Source organism: Callorhinus ursinus, unplaced genomic scaffold (genome assembly GCF_003265705.2).
Source record: "Callorhinus ursinus isolate GAN/ISIS: 27379988/994484 unplaced genomic scaffold, GSC_fseal_2.0 scaffold28, whole genome shotgun sequence".
In the NCBI taxonomy this organism is placed as follows: domain Eukaryota; kingdom Metazoa; phylum Chordata; class Mammalia; order Carnivora; family Otariidae; genus Callorhinus; species Callorhinus ursinus.
Genome location: NW_027397090.1, coordinates 13,320,048 through 13,344,985, shown reverse-complemented (window position 1 = coordinate 13,344,985; position 24,938 = coordinate 13,320,048). Strand labels below are relative to the sequence as shown.

At 41.9% G+C, this 24,938-nt stretch overlaps 1 protein-coding gene across 1 annotated transcript in view; it reads left to right on the top strand.

Annotated features, from left to right (window-relative positions):
• Positions 1-24,938, top strand: part of LOC112838587 (histone-arginine methyltransferase CARM1-like) — a 183,679-nt gene that overhangs the window by 137,442 nt on the left and 21,299 nt on the right. The window contains exons 6-7 of the mRNA XM_025891358.2: positions 4,922-5,099; positions 12,376-12,466. Coding sequence (XP_025747143.2) covers positions 4,922-5,099; positions 12,376-12,466 — 269 coding nt within the window. The remainder of the gene's footprint in view (positions 1-4,921; positions 5,100-12,375; positions 12,467-24,938) is intronic.

Here is a 24,938-nt window from a genome sequence, read left to right as displayed (position 1 = left end):
GTTTTGTGTTTAGCATAAAAAAGTTTAAAAATATAATTTAGTATATCCTAATCAATATAGTTTACTTTTGAATACGTTCAACTTTTTTTTATAAAAGAAATCATGCTATATATTCTTCAGCAGTCTGCTTTTTTCCCCCTAAAATTCTGTTTGTGAAATTAATTTATGTTAACATATGGACCTCTGGTTCTTTCTCACTGTTAAATAGTATTCCTGGTATGGACATATTCATTCATTTCCCTGTCAATAGTGACTTCTGGCTTATTGTAAATTTTTATCTTATTATGACCGGTATTATTACAAAAATTTTAGTATAGCTTATTTTGTACATGTGTTCAAATATTCCTCTAGAGTGTGTATTTCTAGGTGGTGATATTTCTGAGTTACAGAATGAGCACTTCTTCAGCTTTATTGATGCCAAATGGTTATAAATAATTTGAGTGCAGTGTATTTTCTTCCTGCACATTAATTATGTATTATTCCATAATTGTGTTGCTTTACCTCTTGACTTGTTTCTTTGCATCTAAAATCTCTCATTTAATCTCAGTTCCATTGCCTTATCATTTTATCTTAAACTCTTGTTCAATTTCATCTACATTATCTTTGATTGATATATTTCTCTGTACTTTCTCATTTGATTTGATCCTTGAAATGACACTGAAGGGATCGGTGCTATTATTATTCTCATTTTATAGAAAAATAATAAAAGGACTTCCAAGAAATTATGTGTCTTGGCCACAGTCATACAGCTACTCGGTGAGGAATCCAACACTAGCACCCAAGCCTTTCACCTCTAGAACACTTCACCTCTAGAACACTTGCTCTTTCCTCCTCTTTGAGACAGAATATAATATAATACTCTCGTGTAGTATAGCTTCTAAGCCCAGATAAGCTTCCATACTGAACAGGCAAATAAACAACACATATTTAACACATGTAACTCAATGAAAAAGCTCCTAAGTGAGACAAGAATGGCAGCATACCAAGTGAAATTATTCCCCAGATCTACCTTGGAAGTTACGGTGATACTAAAAGGATGAATTCTACTGCTGCCACCACCTAAAGTGTGTGCATGTGTGTGCACGTGTGTGTGCATGCACACAAGTGTGCCTGCATGGTGTGTGTGCACACGTGTGTGTGTGTGTGTGTGTGTGCACAGCTTAAGCAATTAATACAAGTGACAGAACTGTTGACAGATTTTTGAAACCCAGTGTAATTACAAGGAAACAGGAGTAAAACACGGATGTGGTGTGGGTTTGCTTGTAACTTGATGGTGTGCAGGGAGAAGAGACTTTAGTAGAGCCTCCCTCTTTCCTGAACTCTCAGAGAAGGACCAGGTCACACAAGGAAAATCTGTACAGCAGTGAACATGGTGGGTGATGGAGCCTTCTTCTGAGTTAGCGGCCTTTTTCAGCACTTAGAGGGATGTACTGAGGCTCATTTTTTCCTGGAAAGGATAGTTCTAGAGAGTTTCAGTTTTGGAACAATGGTGTATGAAGTGACAGGCTAGCACAAAATTACCTGTACCGAGAATGTTATAAACTAAAAGTGAAGGAAGGCAGCAACATTGACTCAAAGAATAGAGTGTGTCTGATATCCAGAATTAGCTATTCTCGTGGCTTAGAGCTATTATTGGTTGAGTGTATGTCCTGTTTTCAGACATCTGTGTCAAAGAATTGTATTCAAACTACATCAAATTATCAAATTCAAATTATCAAATAAACTCCTTTCCTTGTTTCCCAAAGATTGATCTGCAGGAGATAAATAAATGTTCAGTGAAAAAAAGAACGGCAAAGTAACCAAATAAGATCTCACGTCTTTGATTTAACCAAGTTAAAGTTTTCTTTTCTGCAAAATTCTTCAAGGCAATTAATATGCTAATGGATTCTGAATTTGTAAGAGGGATATATATTATAGAGAAGTTTCAAAATTATTTGATCATGAAGCTCTTGTGTTTGTGGACTCCAGCAATATTTTGGGGGAAATTTGGCTTTCTTCCAATCATAAAATGTTAGCACTCGAAGGAGCCTGAGAACAACTCCAGTTTTAAACTTTAATTTTGCAAGAAGGGAGACCAGAATTTATAGATTTTAAGTGACTTTCCCAAGGTCACACAGCTTTTTGGTGGTAAAGGCAGAACTAGAATTTGTATCTTCAGATTCCTGATCTGGTGTTCTTTGAATCTGGCCCACAGTAAATGAATTCACATGATGCAGTGACTTACAGCCAGGCCTGTTTGCCCACTTCCATAAACATGGTATTTCCTTCTTTGCCAGTGAAAATAATGAGGCTCAAAATTCTTTCCTTTGAATCCTAAATTGCCCTTCTGACAGCTCATACAGTCCTCTCTCCAAAGCCTTGCTATATCTCTGAGGTTCCTGAGGGCTCAGTAGCCTAGGATTATTTTCTGTAAATTAGCCATATAGAGTAATATCATGTTCACTTGGATATCATTCCATATTGGTCCCTCCAGTGAAACTTTGAAAAGCTCCCCTTCTAGCATTCTGATCCAAGGGGATGAGGCAGTTTTATATACTGACATCTGGACAGTCTCATAGCCCACAAGCAGAATTTAGAAAGGGCTTAGAATCTAGAAGTGGAATCCCTATGTGGCAGGCAAGGGAGCAGAGTGTATCGGAAATGTTTAAAATGTCCATACTCTAAATTTGAAGGAAGCAATGGGAAGTATGCTTCCATATTTAACTGCATTATTTGTCAATGCACTATTGTCATAATGAAAACTTTAATATAACCTGAATGTCCAGTAACATGGTGTTGATTAAATGAATCAAGGTATTTTTATGAAATACCATATAGCTGGTAGAAATTGTGTTGTAAAAAACTTTATGGAATGGTATTTAATACAGAACTTCCCAAGAGGTATGCCAGGACTGAGATATCAATGCCTTTTGTCCCCATGAGAGCTAGTCAGGATCTACTATGGCCTGAACCCCCAGCTCAAATATCTCAAGCTGTCAAACAAAATATTACACATTTTTATAAACAGAGATATACTCACATGTCTGCTAAGGAATATACTTTGCCTACATTTGGATAGGGCAATACAAATGACCTTTATTTTCATGTTTTTGCTCATCTGCATTTCCCTTTTTTAGTATTTAGTATTCTTTAATAAAAATAATAGACAGTAATAATAATTTTAACTTACATAGCCCTTAATATGCTTCATCTTGTTTTATCCTCAAGCAGGCCTATGAAGTAGGCACTACTATTATTCTTTTAATTATATAAGTGCTATTTTTAAATTCCATATTTGAAGCTATTAAGAACTGGACAAGCTGATGCAGGCAGAAAGGAAAAGGTGGAAATGAGACATATCTGGAAGGTAGAAATAAGAAAACATAGTTACTAATTGTCTGTGGGAAACAACTATGCTCCCAGGATATTGAGGATTATCGTATTTGTGATCAAAACAGAATCAAGGAAATACAAGATTATATAGAAGTTTTAAGAAGGCCTAGAGGAATGATTAGTTTTCAAGAAGAAGCTGAGGCAGGGTCTTTACTTGTTGATATTGAGATGACAAAGCATGGTGGTGGAAATGTTCAGTGATGATGGAGCTCAGGTAAGACAGAGATCCTAAGGATGTAGTTTGGGTGCTCATCCACATTGGAGCCCCAGTAGAGCTATGTAAATGAGTGGATCCTCCTGAAAAGAGAATGTGCAGAGAAGAGCAGGGCGCCAAAAACTTTAACCTTTAGTCTTGTCAGGGGAGAACCCCACAAGCCCCATGAACTAGACCTCCATGTGGTGGAAAGATGATAGAGCGGAATTCCGAGAGTCTTTGGGCATGGGTCAAGGTTGACAGTGGATGACATGTTCAAACAGTATTCTTCCATTGTTTTTCCTTAGATCAGAGATTAATTTATTTCTTTTTTTAAAAAGTATAAGCTTTGGGGGCATGTGTTGGTGAGCAGCACCCTAGGAGAGGCTCAAGGTGGAAGGTACCCTAGCTCTGTGAAGAAGTGATCAGAAATGGAAAAGGTACAACTGACTCATGACAAATGCATGATATGCTGCATTTATGATGAAGAAAGGGATCAAGTTATGAAAATAAATACAATAAGCAAACATCTAAGAGTCTCAGGGAGCCACAACTTGAACAGGAGTGTGCTGTCTATATTTATGCTGGTGCATTCAAGATGTTTATTAGGAAATATATTTTTCAGGCAGTAGAAAGACATAAATGTAATAATGCAATTTCTTTGTCATATTTGGCATTAAGAAGAAATATATTAGAAATATAATAAATACATGTCTCTTCAAGGTCCCAGTTTTAAGGGAATTCAAAGTTATTAAATAGAATGCAGAGGACATCAAAGAAAAATGAGTACATAACTGTAAAATATGCTTCTAAAGAAAGGTTAATGAACATACTGTTATTTATTTTTGGAATCAAAAGACCAAAGGATAATTTAATGAGGATCAGGATCATTAATTTGTGCAAGATTATTGTACAGTGCTTTTTGGCATCTTCATTCCAAGTAGAATGATGGGAAGTGAACTGAAACCATTAATTAAAAACAGTTCCCCAAAGGTACATGCACATATATATACACACAGGCACAGACAATACACACTCACTCACCCACATGCACACACACGTGTGTGTTTGTATAAAGAGTCTGGAGGGGTATACATCAAATACATTAATATAGTTATTATTTGTAGGTGGTACAGTTATAGGTGTTTTTATTTCTTGTATATGTGTATCTTCTAAGTTATCTATAGTCAACATGAAATATGTGTACAAAAAGAAAAATAAATTTAAAGCATTTTATAGACACAGATCTGTCACTTCCCTCTCATCCCTACCCCTATGTCAACCCTTAATCTGTAAAACTTATTTTTTTGTAAAAGTCTGTATAAGAGTCCTAGTCCCCTGTTTTATCTTCTTCAGATGCTGGTGAAAAATAACCACCTTTCCGACAAGATCATTGTTGTGCCAGGGAAAATCGAAGACATCTCTCTTCCTGAGGCTGTGGATGTGATCATTTCTGAACCGATGGGTTACATGCTATTTAATGAAAGGATGCTGGAGAGTTACCTTCATTCCAAAAAATGGCTGAAAGCAAATGGTGAGTTGGCCAGTTCCTGGTTCAGAATAGAAGCTGACATTGCCATAAGAGTTTGCCCTCCTCTTTCCCCCGTATTTAATTTTGGACGGGAAGGAGGAGAGGGCATTTCTATTATACCAGTGTTTTGTTGTTTCTTTTTCTCATCTTAATCTTCCACAAGAGATGAGCTAGTCTCCAGCCATAAAGCCATAGGTGGTAGGTAGCATGCTGCATGGTATTAAGTATGGTACAGAGGACCAGTTCAGAGCTATGTGTTTCTGTCCCATTTCTATCATCATCTTCCTTAATGAACTTCGCCTACCACTTGACCTTTTGACTTTGGTTTTCTCATCTGTATTTTAAAAAGAATCTCTAAAAAAAAAACAAATAAAAATAAAAAATAAAAAATAATCTCTAAAGCCCCTTTAAGTGTTGGCTTTCTGTAATATGAGAAACTCTCTGACATCTATTTGTTCTTTCTGACATATTCTTCTCCTACTGTGTCTCCCTTTCCCTATGATCAGTACATACAATTGAGATAATAGTATAAAATCAAATGTTCTTTTTGTGCTTATCAAGTGTCTACCTGTGCTAATCGATTTGCATGCATTAATTTATGAAAACCTTCCCAAGGGTGAATGATGGAGGTTTTTAATGTATTTGAAAGGTCAGTGCTGAGGTTCTTGGTGATTTTGCACTTCTTCCACAGAGGACGTTTGGCAGTGTCTGGAGACATTTTAGATTGTCACAGCTGGGGGAGGGGTGGTATTGTCATCCAGTAGGAGAAGCCATATATGCTGCTAAACATCCTTTGGGGTACAGGACAGACCCCCCCACCCCATCAAAGAGTTAACTAACAGCCCCAAATGTCAACAGTACCAAGATTGAGACCTGGCTTCCTGGGAGGCACCATTCCCATCCCCAATTTATGAAGAACAAATTGAGGCACAGCGGGAGAGAACAGCTTGGCAAGGACACACCTCTGGTAAATGACAGAGCAGGGATTCGAACCCAGGCCTGTCTTACCCTGAAGCCCACACTCACGACTCCTGCACACACAGGCTACCTTTCCGCTATTTACTAGAGAGAGTGGACACATTTTCACAGAATGTTTTTTTAACTAAAGCATAGAAAGTAACTGACCAGTTTTAAAAGTGGCAGCTCCCGCCTCACTTACCCTGGCTGTTAGATTATCTAGATTAAATTGGATCTCATTGATAGCATTTTTAAGTTCTACCAGTTCAGCTTTCATTTTTGCCCTTAGAGACTCTATGTTGCTATTAATCGATTTCTCCATTCTAGCTATCGTCTTCATAACTGTTACCCTGAAGTCCATCTCCAACATCTTGGTTATATCTGTATCCATTTGTAAATCTGTGGCAGAAGTCACAGTCTCTGAGTCTTTCCTATTTTGGGGGTTCCTCCTCCTAGTCGTTCTGTTGAGGGGTGGTTGAGGGAATGTACAGAGTCCAAATTATTGATCACAACCCAAGCAAGATGTACCCGTTTTATATGGACCTTAGGGTTGTTGGCCTCTTGTTCTCCCAGCCTGTCTTCTGTGGGGAAGGGCCTGCCGTGCTGTTACTCAGGCAACCCTGTTTGGGCAGAGTTGCCCTGCCTCCTGTGGGGGGGCGGGCAGTGGGCTCAGTGGGAACCAGTTTTTTGGAGCTTTTGTTCTCTGGAGGCTTCTTCCGAGAGTCCAAGCAGAAGAGATCATTTCCAACCCTCTGCTTCAGAGCAGAGAGATCACAGTCTGTTCTTCAGTGAGCTCTCCAGGCCACACTGTCTCCGTTTCTGTCTGTGCTGCTATAAACTGCAGCGTCCTGGGTTGTGTGCCCCTCAGCAGGGCTCCCAGTCCTCTCAAAAAATGGGCAGAAGACATGAGCAGACACTTCTCAAAAGAAGACATACAAATGGCTAACAGACACATGAAAAAATGTTCATCATCATTAGTCATCAGGGAAATTCAAATCAAAACCACACTGAGATACCACCTTACACCAGTTAGAATGGCAAAAATCGACAAGGCAAGAAACAACAAACGTTGGAGAGGTTGTGGAGAAAGGGGAACCCTCTTACGCTGTTGGTGGGAATGCAAGTTGGTACAGCCACTCTGGAAAACAGTGTGGAGGTGCCTCAAAAAATTAAAAATAGAGCTACCCTGTGACCCAGCAATTGCACTTCTGGGTATTTGCCCCAAAGACACAGATGTAGTGAAAAGGGCCACATGCACCCCAATGTTCATAGAGGCAATGTCCACAATAGCCACACTGTGGAAAGAGCCGAGATGCCCTTCAGCAGATGAACGGATAAAGAAGATGTGGTCCATATATACAATGGAATATTACTCAGCCATCAGAAAGGATGAATACCCAACTTTTACATCAACGTGGATGGGACTGGAGGAGATGATGCTAAGTGAAATAAGTCAAGCAGAGAAAGTCAGTTATCATATGGTTTCACTTATCTGTGGAACATAAGGAACAGCATGGAGGACATTAGGAGAAGGAAGGGAAAAATGAAGGGGGGGAAATCGGAGGGAGAGATGAACCATGAGAGACTATGGACTCTGAGAAACAAACTGAGGGTTCTAGAGGGGAGGGGGGTGGGGGGATGGGTTAGCCCTGTGATGGGTATTAAGGAGGGCACAACTGCATGGAGCACTGGGTGTTGTACGCAAACAATGAAACATGGATCACTACATCAAGAACTAATGATGTATGGTGACTAACATAACATAATAAAATTAAATTTAAAAAAAAGTGGCAGCTCCCATTAGAATTGTGGCACCTTACCAATGACGTGGCTCCCTGCCTTGATAGCCAGTAAAGACAAAATGGTGACACCAGTGCAGCTCTTACTTAGCACGTTATGTGGTATACACACACCAGTGTATGCATGTAAGTAAAGCTTGAGGCTCATCTGTAATTTCCTGAATGCATCAGAATATAAGGATTCAGAGATAGGCACTCAAAAAAAGCTCATGCAAAAATAAATAAATAGCCAAAGTGTACTTAATGTCACAAACTTCATTAGCATGCCCGTGCTAAAACAGCCCAGGATGGTCTTGGAAGACTTATGTTTATGTGATGAAATTGAACTGTAGAAATGAGCATAAAGGACCAGCCTGCTTGGATTTCCTACTCAGTGCCCCTCGGAAAGAAATTTTATATTTTTATCTGGATTTTTTTTTTCCCAAATGGCTAGGTACTTGGCCATTGGTGAGATTCTGAACATGGTTAATTCACGTGCATCTGTGGAGCCCCTCTGAGCTGAGTATTTAGACTTAATATCTGGACATCCTTTTCTCCCCTGATATTTGAAATAGATATGAAACTTTTACTGGGTTGTGTATCTTTAACTAGACAAGGAGAAATGGATACTGATTTTATCTTCTTTTTAACCTGTGCGTTTCTAAGGGCAGGAGGCTTGATTTTTTCCAGTTTTTTTTTAAGATTTTGTTTACTTGTCAGAGAGAGAGAGTGAGCACAAGCAGGGGGAGTGGCAGAGAGAGAAGCAGACTCCCCACTGAGCAAAGAGCCCGGTGCGGAACTCAATCCCAGGACCCTGGGATGATGACCTGAGCCGAAGGCAGACAGACACCCAACCAACTGAGCCACCCAGGCATTCCTATTTTTCTAATTATTTTTATTTTCCATCAAAATAAGACATAATTTACAACATCACTTATTGAAAAAAGACTTCTAATGAAAAATAGTAAACCCCCCCCCCGTGACACCCATTCCTGTCCTAGACTGCTCCCCAAAGGCTTTCCCTCTCCACTCCATTAGGGATTTCTTCCATTACTTACCTACATATTTTGATACAAAATTATCAAACTGTTATTTTCATCACTCTCTGGTTGAGAAATTTGCTCTCCTACGTAGCATTTTCTTCCCTGCTGGATGTACCCTCGCTCCCCACCCCTGTCTTCTCAATATACTTATGCAGGTTCCTCAATCCCTTTTCCAAACCCTTAAGGCCAGATAGGTTCCAATCCAGAGTCTGGAGGACTTTGGAAGAGTAATACAGTCATATACCATGGATTACTTAACGCCTCCAGTGGAGTCTGAGGCAACACTCCGTAATGAAACACATTACATTTCTGCAACAAACCATATGAACGTGGATACCAAGTGGGATAAATAAAGACTATAAATAAACTCATGTCAGTTCAGGTCAGGTTTTGCCATCAGATGATGTTGCTGCAAACGTGCAAAAATCTGTAACTTCACAGAGCTTTTGGGACCCAACTGAATATAAAAAAATATGGACCAAGATCATCAATTGGTTAAATCCATAATCAGTGTTTAGGTTATTGTGACAATGTACATATTGTTCTGTGCTGAGCCAGGTGGCATAGTGGGTGTATAGGATTTTGGATTTTCTCATGAAACCTTTTGTTTTTCTCAGAGTTATTTTTTATTAGCTTGGTTTTTTATATACTCATGACTAATTATTTCCATGCTCTAAAAGGTCTGACAGATCCTATCAATATTTGGTCTGTAGGAGCCTTCCTTCTGTGGATGCTCTGTCCCCTTCTTCCACACGTGGCGTGGTGGTTCTTCAGCCCTCCTGCACAGCCGCCATACTTGACTTGCCATCATCATTCTCTTGTCTTCTTCTTTCTTGGTGTCCACCATCATTTCCCCAGGGTATTCTCTAACAGCTTTTGGAGAAAGTGTACTTGAGAAGTTACTTTTTATTGACCCCTTGTATTATCATTTTGCAGGGTAGAGAATTTGAATTTGGCCACAATTTTTTTTAAGATTTTATTTGAGAGAGAGAGAGAGAGAGAGAGAGAGAGCACAAGCAGGAAGAAGGAGCAGAGGCAGAGGGAGAAGCAGGCTCCTCGCTGAGCAGGGAGCCTGATGCGGGACTCAATCCCAGGACCCTGGGATCGTGACCTGAACCGAAGGCAGACACTTAACTGACTGATCCTCCTAGGTGCTCAATTTTTACTCAGTATTTTTAAGAACCTCTCTCTTTGATTTCTCGTTCCGGTGTTGCTGTTGAGCAGTCCGATGACCTTCTGACTCCTGATCCTCCAGAGTGACAGTGTTTTCCCCTCTGGTTGCTTTATTTCTAGTCTTCCTACTGTGAAGCTTTTAAAATTCTTGTGTTGGCCATGGAGTGAGAATGTTTAATCAGAAGACTCATCTTCTTTGACTCTGAGAATTTTTCTCGTATTTTCACCTTTGATGACTTCCTCCCCTCCAGTATTTTTTTAATTTTTTTTTTTTTTGACAGAGAGAGACACAGCGGGAGAGGGAACACAAGCAGGGGGAGTGGGAGAGGGAGAAGCAGGCTTCCCACTGAGCAGGGAGTCCGATGTGGGGCTCGATCCCAGGACCCTGGGATCATGACCTGAGCCGAAGGCAGACGCTTAGCGACTGAGCCACCCAGCCACCCCACCTCCCCTCCAATTTATATCTTTGGAATTCCCATCAGGATTGAGGCCCAGAGCCCCTCTGAAGCTTCCCAAGTTTACACAATTAGTGATACATATGGCTTTCCTAAGGTTGTTTAATATCCTTCTGTCTTAAAATTGAGAACCCACTAAGCACTCATTATTGTTTTGACGCCAGAGCATGAGATTTAGGTGGGCACATGTGAATGACGTTACAATCATGCTTTTTCTCTGATCGCCTCTGAAAATACCCTAAATAAAACAATCTGTTCTGGGCACTTGGGTGGCTCAGTCACATCGGGCTCCGTGCTCAGCGGGGAGTCTGCTTCTCCCTCTCCTTCTCCCCCACTGCTTGTGATCTCTCTCTCTTCCAAATAAATAAATAAATAACATCTTAATAAAAAAAATCTGTTCTATTTTAACAGGTGTTGAAGGGAGCATAGTTAAAGTATGGGGCCACGGCCTCACAGATGAGATTCCGCTGCTGGATTTTGCCCTTCTACTTACTAGCTCAATGACTCTGGCTGAGTCACTTAAATTTCCCTCTTCCTTAGTTTGCTTATTTATAAAGTGGGGGTGTAATAATAGCATCGACTTTATATTTTGATGAGGCTTAAATGAATTAATACATGGAAAACCCATAGAGAAGTTCATGGCAGAGTTAACATAATCAAGAAATTTTAGGTATTATTTTTATGACAGCATATCCAGTTTCTAAGGTGATATTCACTTCTGAAAGAGGGTTAGTAGTTCGTCTTTCTTTTATGTGCAGGATCGTAAATGATTGTGAGAAAGAGTCTCCCTAGAAATGACAAGAATAATAATGTCTCTGCCCGCTCAGGAAGGCTGGCTTCAGGCATGCCAGTCTATGTGTTTGCCCACTAAAGAATCTGCCTTTCCTTTCCCACGGTGACTGTAAATGTCAGGAACAAAACACAAGAGTGGGTGTCCCAGCAAGGAGGACGGTGAACCCCTAGAGAAGCACAGCTCCTAACAGCACTTAAAAAGATAGTCAACATGATTATACATGGACAAAGTCTGAGAATGGAAATAATAATGTGATAGAATGTTGGGAAGTCAATGATTTTCAGAGCTGCTTTTACAATAAATAAGATTTTTTTTTTAAATGAAGGAAGGGCACAGGATTCCCAGCACGGGGCATACAGAAAGGGAAAAGCCGACAGCAGAGAAGGCAAGATGCCAGGTTAAAAGCCTCACCTAAGACTCCACAAGCTTTTTTTTTTTCTTTAATTAACATAATGTTATTGGTTTCAGGGGTACAGGTCTGTGATTCATCAGTCTTACACAATTCACAGCGCTCACCATAGCACATACCCTGCCCAATGTCCATCACCCAACCACCCCATCCCTCCCACCCCCCACCACTCCAGCGACCCTCAGTTTGTTTCCTGAGGTTAAGAGTCTCTTATGGTTTGTCTCCCTCTCTGGTTTTGTCTTGTTTCATTTTTCCCTCCCTTCTCCTATGATCCTCTCTTGTTTCTCAAATTCCTCATATCAGTGAGACCATGTGATACATGTCTTTCGCTGATTGACTTGTTTCACTTAGCATAATACCCTCTAGTTCCATCCATGTCGTTGGGCAAATTGCAAGATTTTGTTCTTTTTGATGGCTGCATAATATTCCGTTGCACAAGCTTTTATCATAACATAGTTTTGTGACTTGCATTAGGATTCCTCTTTATATTTCCTCCAATCTTCTGCCTGATTTTTTTTAATCCTTACTTTGAGGCAAAATTATATTTCAGCCTCTTGGGTAATGACTGAAATAGCACGAAAGCGTGGAGTTGGTCATGTGGTGGGTGAGTGTACCTATAGTCAGAAGGCAGTGCTAGTCAACATCTGGGTCTGTTGTCTTTTGCTCATTAGGAATGATGTTCCCAACATTCGGCGACATCCATTTGGCCCCCTTTTCTGATGAACAGCTCTACATGGAACACTACTCCAGAGCCAACTTTTGGTAATGTTCTCTTTCTCTCTTCCATCCTTTTTCCTTTAGAGTAAGCCAGAGTTTTTGGTTTGGGTTTGCCATTTGGGGTTATATAATTGGTGGGGGGTGGGCATGGGGTGCTGTGCACTGTAGGATGTTTAGCAACACCCTTGGCTTCAACGTACTAGATGCCAGTAGTGCGTTCCCCTAGTTGTGACAACCCAGAATGTCTCCAGACACTGCCGAATGTCCCCGGCAGGGGAAGGGGCACATAAAATCATCCCCTGTTGAGAACCACTGGAGTGGACAAACCAGGGAGCTGCTTATGCGCCATCAACCATCCAGAAGACCGCCTGTTGCTGGAATGACGGCATCCTCCCCCTACTGCTGCCCCTCCCTTCCCCCTTTCCACCATCCATTCCTTGGGCCCGGGGCTATGGCTTCTGTTAGAACGGACCTTGGTGAGAGGACAGGGGAATCAGTACATCTTGATGTAAATGAGTCGATCAAAAAAATTTTTTGGAGCTTTCGCACTAATGGGCTATTATTGGCCTTTGGACAGTTCACTTCACCTTTTGAGACTTGGTTTCTTCATTTGTAAAATCAAAACTAATGCAAAACAAAACCCCCGCCTGTTCTAAACCAACATTCTGTCTGGCATTCTTTTTTGAGCTCTGGTTTTTATAAGGAGAAGAAGAAGAATGATGATATTGGACCCATGGGAGGGAGAAACGGAACAGATAGCATCCGAGCAGGGACGTTAGGTGTGTAGGAGGACAGGCATGCGTTGGCAGATGGGTGAGGAGGGTTGCTAAAATGTAAGCTTTGAGTTCCAGCTGACGTACGCAGAGCCTTCCAACACAGAGACAACCACAGTTGATTTCTGGATTTTTTCTCTTTGTAATCCTGTCTCTTGGTAAAGAAGCAGGAGCTGGGAGGTACTTTGGTTTCCCGGGTTACAAGTTCTTTGAAGAGTAGGGTCAAAGGGCTGAAATTTTTTCTTTCTCTCTCTTTTTTTTTTCTTGTAAAATAGACTTTCCTCACACAGATTTGCATCTCGTGGTTTCTGCTCAGTCTGTAATTTTGAAACTCCCAAGCCACATGCTTCCTAATGGGAGTGAAAGCCTCTTGGTGTGTGGTGGGGGAGCCTTAATTATGATCATTGTTCTGTGAGGTCATGCTGACCTGAAATGTTTATATTTTAACTATAAACCTCCTGAGTCAATGACGAGGTCGGAGAAGCAGGGATTTCAGGTAACAGAATCAACCAGACTACTGTCCCCGCTGGGGCAGCATGGGAGCACGTTGTCCTGACAGTCCTCCGTGACTCCCCAACTGTACCATCTGCTGCCATCTTAGTACCTTGAGAATGAATGTTCATGATCACAATGGATTGGCTAGGCTCTCCATCAGCATACAAACATACTGCTATTTATTCCATCTCAAAAGAAAAAAATAACCTTTCTTATCTCTCACTTCCCCAGTTAGCTACCACCCATCTCTCTTAGCCCCTTTGCAGCAAAATTCCTCAAAAAGCATTGTCTGTCCTCCCAGTCTCCAACTTCTTCCGTCAGTTTCTCTCTTAAGACGTTCCTCCGTGATGGCCCTTACCAGGGTCACCAGTGTGCTGACCTCCACGTTGCTAAATACAGTGGTCCATCCTCCCTTGTCAGCTTATTTAACCCGTTATCCACATTTGAGCAGCATTTGGAATGCCCCACCATCTTTTAATTTCTCTCCTGCCTCACTGGTCACTTTCTCAACCAGTCTCTCCCTGGTGCTTACATGTCTTTTTCACCCCCTGACGTTGGGAGTGCCCCAGGACACAGGCTTGGACCTCCTCTTTGTCCACAGTTATGGACTTGGTGAGCTCACCCATTCCTTAGCTTCAGATGCCATCTGTATGCGAATGATTCTCAAAGGTATTATCATCCAGCTCACACATATTCTGGGAACCCTATATTTTTATAGCCAACGGCCTCCTGGGCATCCCCCCTTGAAGAGACTTACCAACTCCTCATCTCCCTCACTTCCCCCCAAAATCTGCACTGCTCATAGTCTTTCCATCTCAGTTGATGATAACATTGTCCTCCCAAATCATTCAGGCCCCAAACCTTGGAGGCCCTTCTTTCTTTGTCCCCATATCTAAACCATCAAGAAATTCTGTTTGTTCTACTTTTGAATTATACCCAGAATCTGTCCAATTCTCATTATATTTGCTCTTCTCCCTTGTTCCCAACACTGTCATCTCTCATCTCGATTACTGCAATACCTTCTTAACCTATTCCCAGCATTCCCAAAGCCTTCTGGTAAATTTTGTCCAGTCTGGCTCCTCATTTCCTGTGACCATGTTCATTCAGCTCTAGCCAGATAGGCTTCCTTGCTGATTTTCAGGCACATCCAACCACCCTAGAGCCTTTGCATTTGCTTATCCTCCTACGTGGAATACTTTCCCCCCGATACTCGCATGGCTATTTCCTTCACCTCCATGAAGTCTGCCAAAATGCCACCTCTCCTGGGCATCCTATTTTAAAATGGCAGCCATACCACTCCTGATCCCACTTTTTCTGCTTTGTGTTTTTGCTGTAGCACTTACCACCTCCTAAAAGACATATAATTCCTTTATTTATTATTGTTTATTGTCACCATCCTTCCTGGTAGAATGTAAGCACTGCAAAAGCCCAAATTCTGTCAGATTTCACTAAAGTAAACCAAGCACACTCCATCCCAAGTGCCTGTCACATGGTAGATCCTCAGGAAATATTTTTGAATGGGTAAAAACTCCAGTAATCTCAAGTAAGTACGCAAATAATTACTAGTAAGATTTTAGTTGTTATCGCTTTGATTTTTCTAATTTTTTTTTACAAAATTAGGATAATACCATAAATATCGTTATGTAGCTCTTTTACTTCTTAAAATGTTATTTTTTATTTTTGTTTTGATTTCAATACCTTGTTGACATGTTCTCATATCTTCTCAATATTCTCTTGCTGTGGAGTATTTCTTTTGTGACTATATCGTAACTTGTCAACTCAAGCTCCAGTGCTAGATATAAAATTATTTTAATTGCCGACTTAATCCTAATGAAATCCATAAATTTATAAGAAACAACACTAAGGTACTGTTTTTATATTCTACCACAATATAGAATTTTATAGAATTCTATATCCTAAATTTTATAAGAACACTTAAGTGAACATCCTTTTATAGAAATCTTGGTTTGCATTCTGATTATTTCCTTACAATAAATTGCTAGAAGCAGAATTACTGGACCAAAAGGTGTGAAGAAGGATCTTTAAAAAATTATTCTTATATATTGCCAAATTGCCCTGTAGAAAAGTTTTACCAATTAACACTTCCACCAGAGTATATGAGAATGTCTGCTGAGTCTTGCCCATACGGGCTATGTTTTTTTAAATGCCAATTTGATTTGCAAAAAAAAATGGTGGCCAGCTTATTTTTAATCTGTATGTCTTTGATAGTTAGTGCATTTGAACGGTTTTATTTTTAGTCAACAAACACGGAAAAAAATGTTTTAAAAAATATATAGTTAACAAAATTCACAGCCTTGCTCTCTTTGTAATTCCCCTCCCTCTATGAAGAGGTTTCTGCACTAGGCGACTGGATGCGGGCCTTTGGTGGCATTGGTGCAGGGAACAGGTGGTGAAAGCATGTGCAGTTTCCATTAGAAGAGGCATAGAAGTGGAAATGCTGGCTGAGAGGAGGGAGAGGGATGCAAAAAATAAAAATAATAATAATAATGAGTTTATCTATATACTAAAGAAGGGAGCTGAGAAACTGAGGGATAACAGGCCAAGTAAATCGGATCATTAGATGTAACCAGTGATCGGTCCTCGCCTGACTTTCTCATCAAGGACACTTGGCCCCGGGGACTCCTCTCTTCACTTCTGGAGCCTAAACCTGGTTTTCCTTCCTTTCTTTCCTTCCAAAGGAGACTTCGTCTCCTTTGCTGATTCTTCCTCACGACCCAAGTCTTCAGTGTTAGATTGATTCCAAGTTGGCTCTTACTGTCTTCCCCTTTCCGTCTCTGCTCACCCCCTTACTGATTTCATTGCATCTCCTGGGCTGTAAATACTGTCTTTATGCCAACGACTCCCGTAGTGAGAACTCCAGGCTAGAACTCTCCCTAGAACCATAGACTTTAGGTGTCCAACTGGCTGCTGATAACTCTACTTGGATATCTCTTGGGCATCTTAAATTCAATATGTCCAAAAGCAAGCTGCTGACCTTCGTCACCAACCCCTGCTCACCCCTGCAAAACAAAAACACAACGAGCAAAACAAAAAACTCTGCTTCTACTACAGTCTTGCAAGCCTTTCAACCTATTTCCTCTTTTTAAACAGCAACCAAAGTGATCCTGATAACGTATTAATTCAGATCATAGTTTTCCTTTCCATTTACTTGGCCTGTTTCCTGTGCTCAAAACCTCCAGTGGCTTCCCACCTTCTACATCATAAAAGCCAAAGTTCTCACTGTGGATGCTAAGACCCTCCAGGATGTGGTTCCACCCTGCTACCCCTGTGATGTCATCTCTTCCCAATCCTTTCTCATCCTCTCTGTCCTCACTGGCTGGTCTCCTCGGCTCCCCTTGAACATACCGGGCTAGCTGCCACCTCCTGGCCATTCCCTCTGCCAGACATGCAGATGGCCCCATGGCTCACTCTCACGTTCTTCAGGTCGTAGCTCATATGCCATCTTCCCAGGAGACTTGCTCTCAGTTACCAGTTGTCATCTCTTCGCTTCTGGAAGTCCGTATCCTGCTTCTCACTTCATTTTCTCCTACTCCACTTACTATCATCTGCTGGATTATATGTTTTTACTTATTTATTTAGCTTATTGTCTATCTCCCTTGTGAGACAACAGGTTTCCATAATAGTGGCTGTTGTGTTTTGCGCTGTGTCCGCATCATCTAACCTAGCTAATAGTAGTTGTTCAATGCGCTTTTGTTGACTGGAAGATAAATGTATTGACATAAGAATTCTTTGCATATTAAGGATATTAAGACTTCTTTGTATTTTCTTCAAAATTTTCAGTTTGCCCTGTAATAGTCTTTGTGATGGTTTTCACCACAAAAGAAGTAAAAATATTTTTGTGTCGCTGGATTGACCAAGATTTTCTTTGATAGTTCCTAAGACTAGCATTAACTTCTACTTCTTTCATGTTTTCACTTTTTCCATTTAACATTTAAAAAAAATGTAATGTTTAACTCTAAAATTCATTGTCATTTAAGTGTGTGGTAAGCATAGAACTTTATCCTTTCTCGAAAACCAGTTAGGAGGCTGTCTTAGTAGACAAGAATACCACATTCTGATGTTAGTACCACTCACCTACAAAATTAGTAACTTCCCTGTTTGATTAATATTTCTTGCCCTTGACTAATTAAGATTCTGAAAAGTACCTCCTGAGACTAAGACTCAGTCATGAAGAAACATTGTTCCTGGCTGTAAAATTTCCTTATGTGATGGGTACCACTGCCTTTATTGAAACTAATCGGCTCAGGGGTTTTAAGCCACGTCCTTTAAATACAACTTCAAATTGATTCTTGTATCAAGAAACCCATATACATAGGATGGATTAAGAGGAGCAAGCAAATATTCTCAAGAAGTTCGAGTCGGAACTAGTTTGCCTTATTACATTTATTACAATTATACGACATAAAAGCATAGGCAAAATAGGAAGTAGTTAAAAGCTGGATGATTCAGACTCTGGAGCCACATTGAACTGTGTTTAATTCTTGGTTCTGTCAATTACTAACTGTAAAACCTTAGCCCAGTCAATTTAATCTCTCTGAGACACAATTTCTCTATTCCTAAATTAAAGATACTAATATTCCCTACCTGGGGATGGGGAATTTCAGAGATGGGTCCTCTGCTTGTGCTTTGCTACCATGGTAGCCCTTTCTTCACAGGCCAGTGTGAGGCTTCTGCCACATGCTGAATGTATTCCAGTTGTGCATTTGGGGACTCTGGAAATAACCACAGGGTGGATAGGAACCCATCAGATACCTGTGTGATGGACTTGGTCTGAAAGTTTATTTACTAGCTGTCCTCCATAAGCCTTTATTAACCAGAGGCATTCTGATTCTCCCGGCATCAATATCAGCTCATTTCTCAGATCCTCTGGAGAAAAATCGGAGAACATTAACCATGTGGGCTTGTGGTGGCACTGCAGAGTGATTTCTCAGAGGCTGGGCCTCCACTTCATTCATGGACCAGTGGGCTCTAGATCCATAAACAGTGTCTGGAAATTGGACCTGGAAATTGGGTGAAGGACCTAATCTTTCCATTGTGACAGCTGACATCATCCTGCCTACCAGCTGGCAAATTTGTTGTTGTTGTTGTTGTGACATCATTTGAACACTATCCTAGTTAACTCTACATCTCTTTGACTTCTCTGGGAACGCTAGGATCTGTTAACAACCACCACAGGTCAAGGTTCCCTCGCTGTCACTCTAGCCTTGCTTCCCAACGCTGTAATTATGTCATTCTTGACTGTGACAGTTAATTACTGCTCTCCTAATTCTGACATCTGAAATTCCATCCAAGTTGTGCACATTGGGAACACAGTGTTATGGTGGCAGCAGCATCATCATTGATCTACTGAGGACAGCCACCTTCAGCTTCCCAGAGATGCCACTGCTCTCCTGTTGCCTTTAGGAAAGGAGGGTTTCTTGGGCCTTTCCTGAGAACACAGTCAGGAGAGATGTTCTTAGGTCTTACATGGTAGATCCTTCTAGCATTTCCATCTCTCTGAAACCTCTGACTCCTTCCTTACTACTATGCTGCAGAAATTCTGGAATCTCCACTTCATTGACTACAGGCCATCATGATGACCAAACTACAAAGTGACATCCTAGTGGACTGTTAGGTCTAGTATTTTGCTAGAACACTGAATTCTGTGAGTGCCCATGTCGATGAATTGTGCCCTATCCTGCCCTATATTCTACTCTTCCCAGTCTAACACCCTTAAAATATACTCCTATATGTATTTCCCTGGTTCTTAGCAGAATATACTGTCCAACCTGTGCAGCTTCTTAGGTATGTAAGTTATCCTCACCCAGAGTAGGCATTGTACTTCCTGCTCAGGCTGTGCTTGAGTTATCAGCCTGACAGCCATGAGAGACCAGTAGCCTGAAAGCAGTGGGCAATAGTGAGGCTGATCCTGAGGAGAACAAAACTACCTTGCAAGGCACAGTCTTCAGGAGAGGTGGTTGTGCAGTCTTCGGGCAGCTATTCTGCTCGGATGAGATGGAGAATTCTGCTTCTGCTGGCCGGAAGTCTTCAGGGGAGTTGGGAAGATGTTTTCAGGATTCCCTGCCTTGTTCATTCAACTCTCCCAATCCCAGGTCACAGGGCACTACTCTTCCGATCAGGGGCCCAGCTATGATACATAAGACTTGTCAAGGTTGCATTCCGCATCTCCTCTGCAGTTCTTCTACTCTTGCTGTTTTATTCTCTTGAACTTAGCTTGGGTTCCCCAAGAAACTAGGTGTTAGACACAGTTTGTAAGCTACCACTTTTTTAAGGAATATAATCCCAGCAAAACAAGAATGAGGAGAAATAAGAGTCAGGGAAGGAGGGAGGGCTAATGCAAAATTGCATTACTGAGCTGACCACCACATGGTATCAAACACCAAGAAATTGCTTGATCCCCCAGGACCATCTCAAGAGGTTGAATGAACTACAAGACAGTGTATACGGAGGATTAGGGAGGTTTATCCACCAGCTGTTTTCTCTGCCTTGGTCAACTGTTCACCCCTCAACATTAACTAGCCTGCACTTCGGGGTTGTGCCTGTGTGGACACCAAATGGGTCTCACGGCATCCATACCCCCCTCCCCCCCCGCTGAGTCAACAGGAATACCCTGGGGCGGAAGTGGAAAGACACACGGTACAGGCCTGAGGTGAGGCACTATCAGGTTGTGCTCATGAGGGGTCAGCTGAGCCCACACCTTGGCACAGCAGGTCAGAACACATGGCTGAGGATTCCAGAGAGAGGTAAGACTGAGAGGATCTGAGGTGGACTTAAAAGGTGACGTACCACTTAAGGAACCAAAAGATGCTCCCCAGTCTCCTTTACAGAGAAGTGTGCACGGATGGTGGGCATCCATCGGGCTTGACAACAGTAGTGCCAATTGAGTGATATCAGGGATGACAGAGGTGGATGTCCTGGAGTCATTTGTTCTTTGTGGAAATCAGAAGTCTGTGCTTGCAAAAGCTGAGAGAAGATGAATGTGAGGATTCTGCCATAGGCAATGTGAGATTCCCTTCTTGCACCTTTCCGCTCTCGAGTCTACAAAGTGCCTTATTGACCATGGTGCTGCTGAGAGACACATTATTTTTAATGTCCATTCAACTGAATGGACAAACTGCTAAATCTCCTGTGAAGGTAATGGATGGTTTGTTCCCAGGCCAATTCTGCCCCCAAACTGAAATTTCTACTAAAGGTTCTTTTGGCATAGCTAGTGTTCCAGGCCTTCTGGTCTTTCCCAAAAATACAGCTGGCCCTGATAGTCACTGGTACACAGAAACACCATGTGGACCAAATAGGAACATTTCAAATTGCAACGTGATGTAACCGAATTTTCGTGGGAAGCCAAGTATATGGCACAGAGTATCACAGAGAAAGAACTTTTGAAGGAATACTATCATGACCAGTGTAATCATGTTTGGAACTTCATGTGCCCTGTCCTTGTTTCATTTATAGTTTCATGGTTACTTGCACTAGGATCTCCTTTCAGCCACCAGTATTTATTCTGGATGTTCCCTCTGCTTCTCCTTTAAATCTGCAGTTCTTGAACCCATCTGGCTCTTGCTCATAGAAGAAGCCTCAATTTCTATATTCATCTTTTTTGTAACCTATGTCAGACTCCTAGATCTTCCATCATGTTCCATCCCTGGGCCTGTACACATCCAGACCTTATTTTTTTTCTTTAACCATGTGGTCCCTATTTCAGTGTTACCGATATAGTACAAGCGTCCCAGTTAGAAGGAGTCCAAGTACAATGCCAAGGTTGCACGCCAGGCTCAGGAAATTAACAGGGAGGTTTGAAGTAATGGAGAAGATGACTCCAATATGCTCTAGGATGAGTCTGATGCTCACCCTTCCTATGGGCAAAGGTGCTTTTATGAAGGAGTCTGATCTTTAAAAATGGTGAGTTCCTCTTTCCATCCATTCACTGGAGTTCCAGCAGGCAAGTTACAGGCTTAGAAGAAGCTAAAATTTGTGGTGGGAATAGGAGCATTTTACAAGTTGTCCACTTTACACGAAAGGGGAATCTATTTTTAAATTCATGGAGAGTATTCAGGACTATAGCTAAAGAACAGCAAGGGGAGCTGTGCGAGCCTTGGGAGTGTCTGTTACACATAGAGCAGGATATCCTTCACGCCGAATCTCAACAAAAACTGTTTTTAACTGCATCCGTCCAGTGTTGACAAACTGGCTTTTGTTTCAAAGAATAAGCTTCAATTTCTGTATTCATCCTTTTTGTAACCTATGTCAGACACATAGCTCCTCCATAATTTCTGCTCCTGAGCCCATATACAGCAAATCCAGATGTATGAATTCACAGCTCTATATCCCCTTCTTCTCTGCAGCTATTTGAGCAAAATTCTTACACTTGACTCTCACTGGGTCAGATGCCAAACCCTGGGTTCATTGCCAAGACCAGAGTCGTGAGATGCTCTGATTGACTGAGACTGAGCCACATGCGAGTCTCTAGAGACAAGACCACCCAAGCCACAAGGACCAAGAGTGGGGAAGAGGTGCCTCCCAGAAGAGAATCTGGTGCTGTTATCAGAAGAAGAGCAACAAACAAGAGATGTCTATCTCATTGTCTTGCCAGATCTCCTCTTCCTTCTGATGCATCTTCCATAGGTCCAGTTGTTATGCAAACCAGTAATGTCTAGATTTACACGGGCACGGCTAAGGATGCGCCACGGGTTCCTTTATAGAATCACAGGCTTTCGCTTACTTCTTACGAAAGATGCACAGTCTGAAGCTTGGTTTCTTTTAAGGACTGTGCACTCCTTTCCCCCTCTTTTCCCATAATAAAAACCACATTTTTAAAAATATGAAAAGTATATAAATATATCACATATAAAATATAAGCCACATTAGTTTGCTGGAGTTTAAACCCAAAAAACCAGAGACATAATGAGCTGAGCATCTTTATAGATACCAGTGTACACAGTGGTACGTCTACATTCTACTGATGCAGAAAATTGTGGGAACTACCAAGCCTCAAGTCCTGGTATATATAAGGGATGTATAAGAAATTGAGAAGATACAGTTTGTTCCTAGACGTGCATCCTTCTCTTACGAGGCACCCCCACCAGGCCGCTCCAGCCACCCTCTTAGGCTGCGTCCTCAGTACCTTGTATGGCTTAAGTGACTCTCCTGGATCCCTGTATTTGTCTTCTAGTTCTTAGGGCTTCTGTACCTCTCATCAGGTTGGCATACCCTTGGTTGTCAATTCTGGTAAAGCACAGGACATTAAGACACAAAAGAGTTGCTTGATTATCCAACAGTAGAATACAGTTCTTCCTTCTCCTTATCTTTCTTCCTTCCTTTTTTCCCCCTTTCTTTTCTTTTTTTAATTTTTTTCAAGCTTCTTAATGGAGATGAGTGGGGTTTTGGTTAGGATAGACTGAAGAGACAGAGATTTTTATTAAAGTAAACGATGTGAGTTGTGCCATGAGAGAGCGTGTTCATATTAACAAAGAAAGTGCTTGCGTTGCAGAAGCTCCCGTCCATGAAAGCCGAAGGCCAGTGCTAACGTCCCGAAGAGAACAGAGGCAGTACCACTGTTCTTCCAAGACAGATCCAGGAGGCTGGTGGGGATAGCCGTGTGAATGAGGAGAAAGGACAAAAGGCCCAGATGAACTAGCGAAGAGCCAGGGACAAAAGAGGCCAGAGAGAGAGCTTCCTTGGATGCTTCTCCAAGCTGGGCTCTGTGTGTAGAACTTGGAGAAGTTAACGTCATAGGAAATGGGTTGCCTCTTTCTCTGCACTCTGGGTGTGTTTAGGCATAGCTAATAGTACAATTATTTTCCTTCTGGGCTGTATTTCAGAATTTTCCAGACGTTGCATGGATTATGGTGGAGAGGGAGGGGAGGGAGGGAGGACAGTTGGAAATGTGAAGTCAAGAGTAAAAACTACACGTAGTCTCTGCCTTATGGACTCATTAGGAGGCCAAAAGTTAACCTGGAAAATAAAGCCCACATAAGATGAAAACAATGGAAATCATCCGCAGCTTCCAAGTCGACGGATTCATTTCCTGATTCACCACCCAACAGTGCATCTTGGGAGACCCACAGAGATGCCAGTCCCATCTGCTTTAACTATTTTGTGATGCATTTCAGAAGGAGATTTGAGATTTCTAAGAGTTTGAAAGACGGTCCGGCCAGAAAGTTCTTAAAACCCAGGCAGGGGGCCCACGGCTCTGTCTGCCCAGGCATGGTGCTGGTGTGTACCACACTAATCACGGCTGCTGGGTTTTAACTGGCACCAAACACACAAGGCAAAGGGCACAGACTTGGTTCCTCTGAGGTTGTATCCAAGGCCTGGAGAGCAGTTTGCAGCCTCAGGCACTGCCAGGTGGAGGGCAGTCTCTGCCCGTGGGGATTCTCTTTCGCCAGTTGGTGAGGACTGTAGAACAGGTAACTCTGTAGTGTTCAACCCTGGCTTCACGTGAGCATCACCCATTGAGCTTTGGAAACAAACAGGAGGGTTACACGCCTGGATCAAATAAACCACAGTTGGACAGATGCAGTCTGGACATCAGCATTTCAAAAGTTTCTGGGGGGGGTTCTGAAGGATGGACAGGATTGACTCCTTCTGGGCTTTCTGGGAAATTGTCTCTGCCTCTGTCCTTCCCCTCCCCTCTCCCTCCACCCCCTTCCTTCCCTCTCTTCCTTCCCTCTTTTAATAAAAACTATTTTGATGATGACTTATTTCTCCAAAACCACCTTGACTCTCCTTCTAAATACTGAAAGGGTCGTTTAAACTTGCAGGGCTCTGTTTCCAAGTATTTTCTAGGCATATAGGAGCCTTGTTTTCAGGATGTGTATTCATAAAATGATATGCTTCACCTTTGGGCCAGGCTACCTGGGGCCCTTGGTGGAAGGAGAAGATTAAGAAACAAGTAATGAGGGGCGCATGGGTGGCTCAATTGGTTAAGCATTAAGCGTCTGCCTTGGGCTTAGGTCATGCTCTCAGGGTCCTGAGATCCAATCCTGCATCAGGCTCCCTGCTCAGCCGGGAGCCTGCTTTTCCCTCTGCCGCTATCCCCCACAGCCATGCTCTCTCTCTCAAAGAAACAAAATCTTTTTTTAAAAAATATGTAATGAAACTAAGGAAACTTGGGGTCATGATTTTCCATTTCTCCATCATCTTCATGGGCACCTGTACCATTCATAGGCCTGTGAAGGACACCAAGGCCTCAATTCATTCGTTAAAGAGAGATTAATGATAGCTAGCTG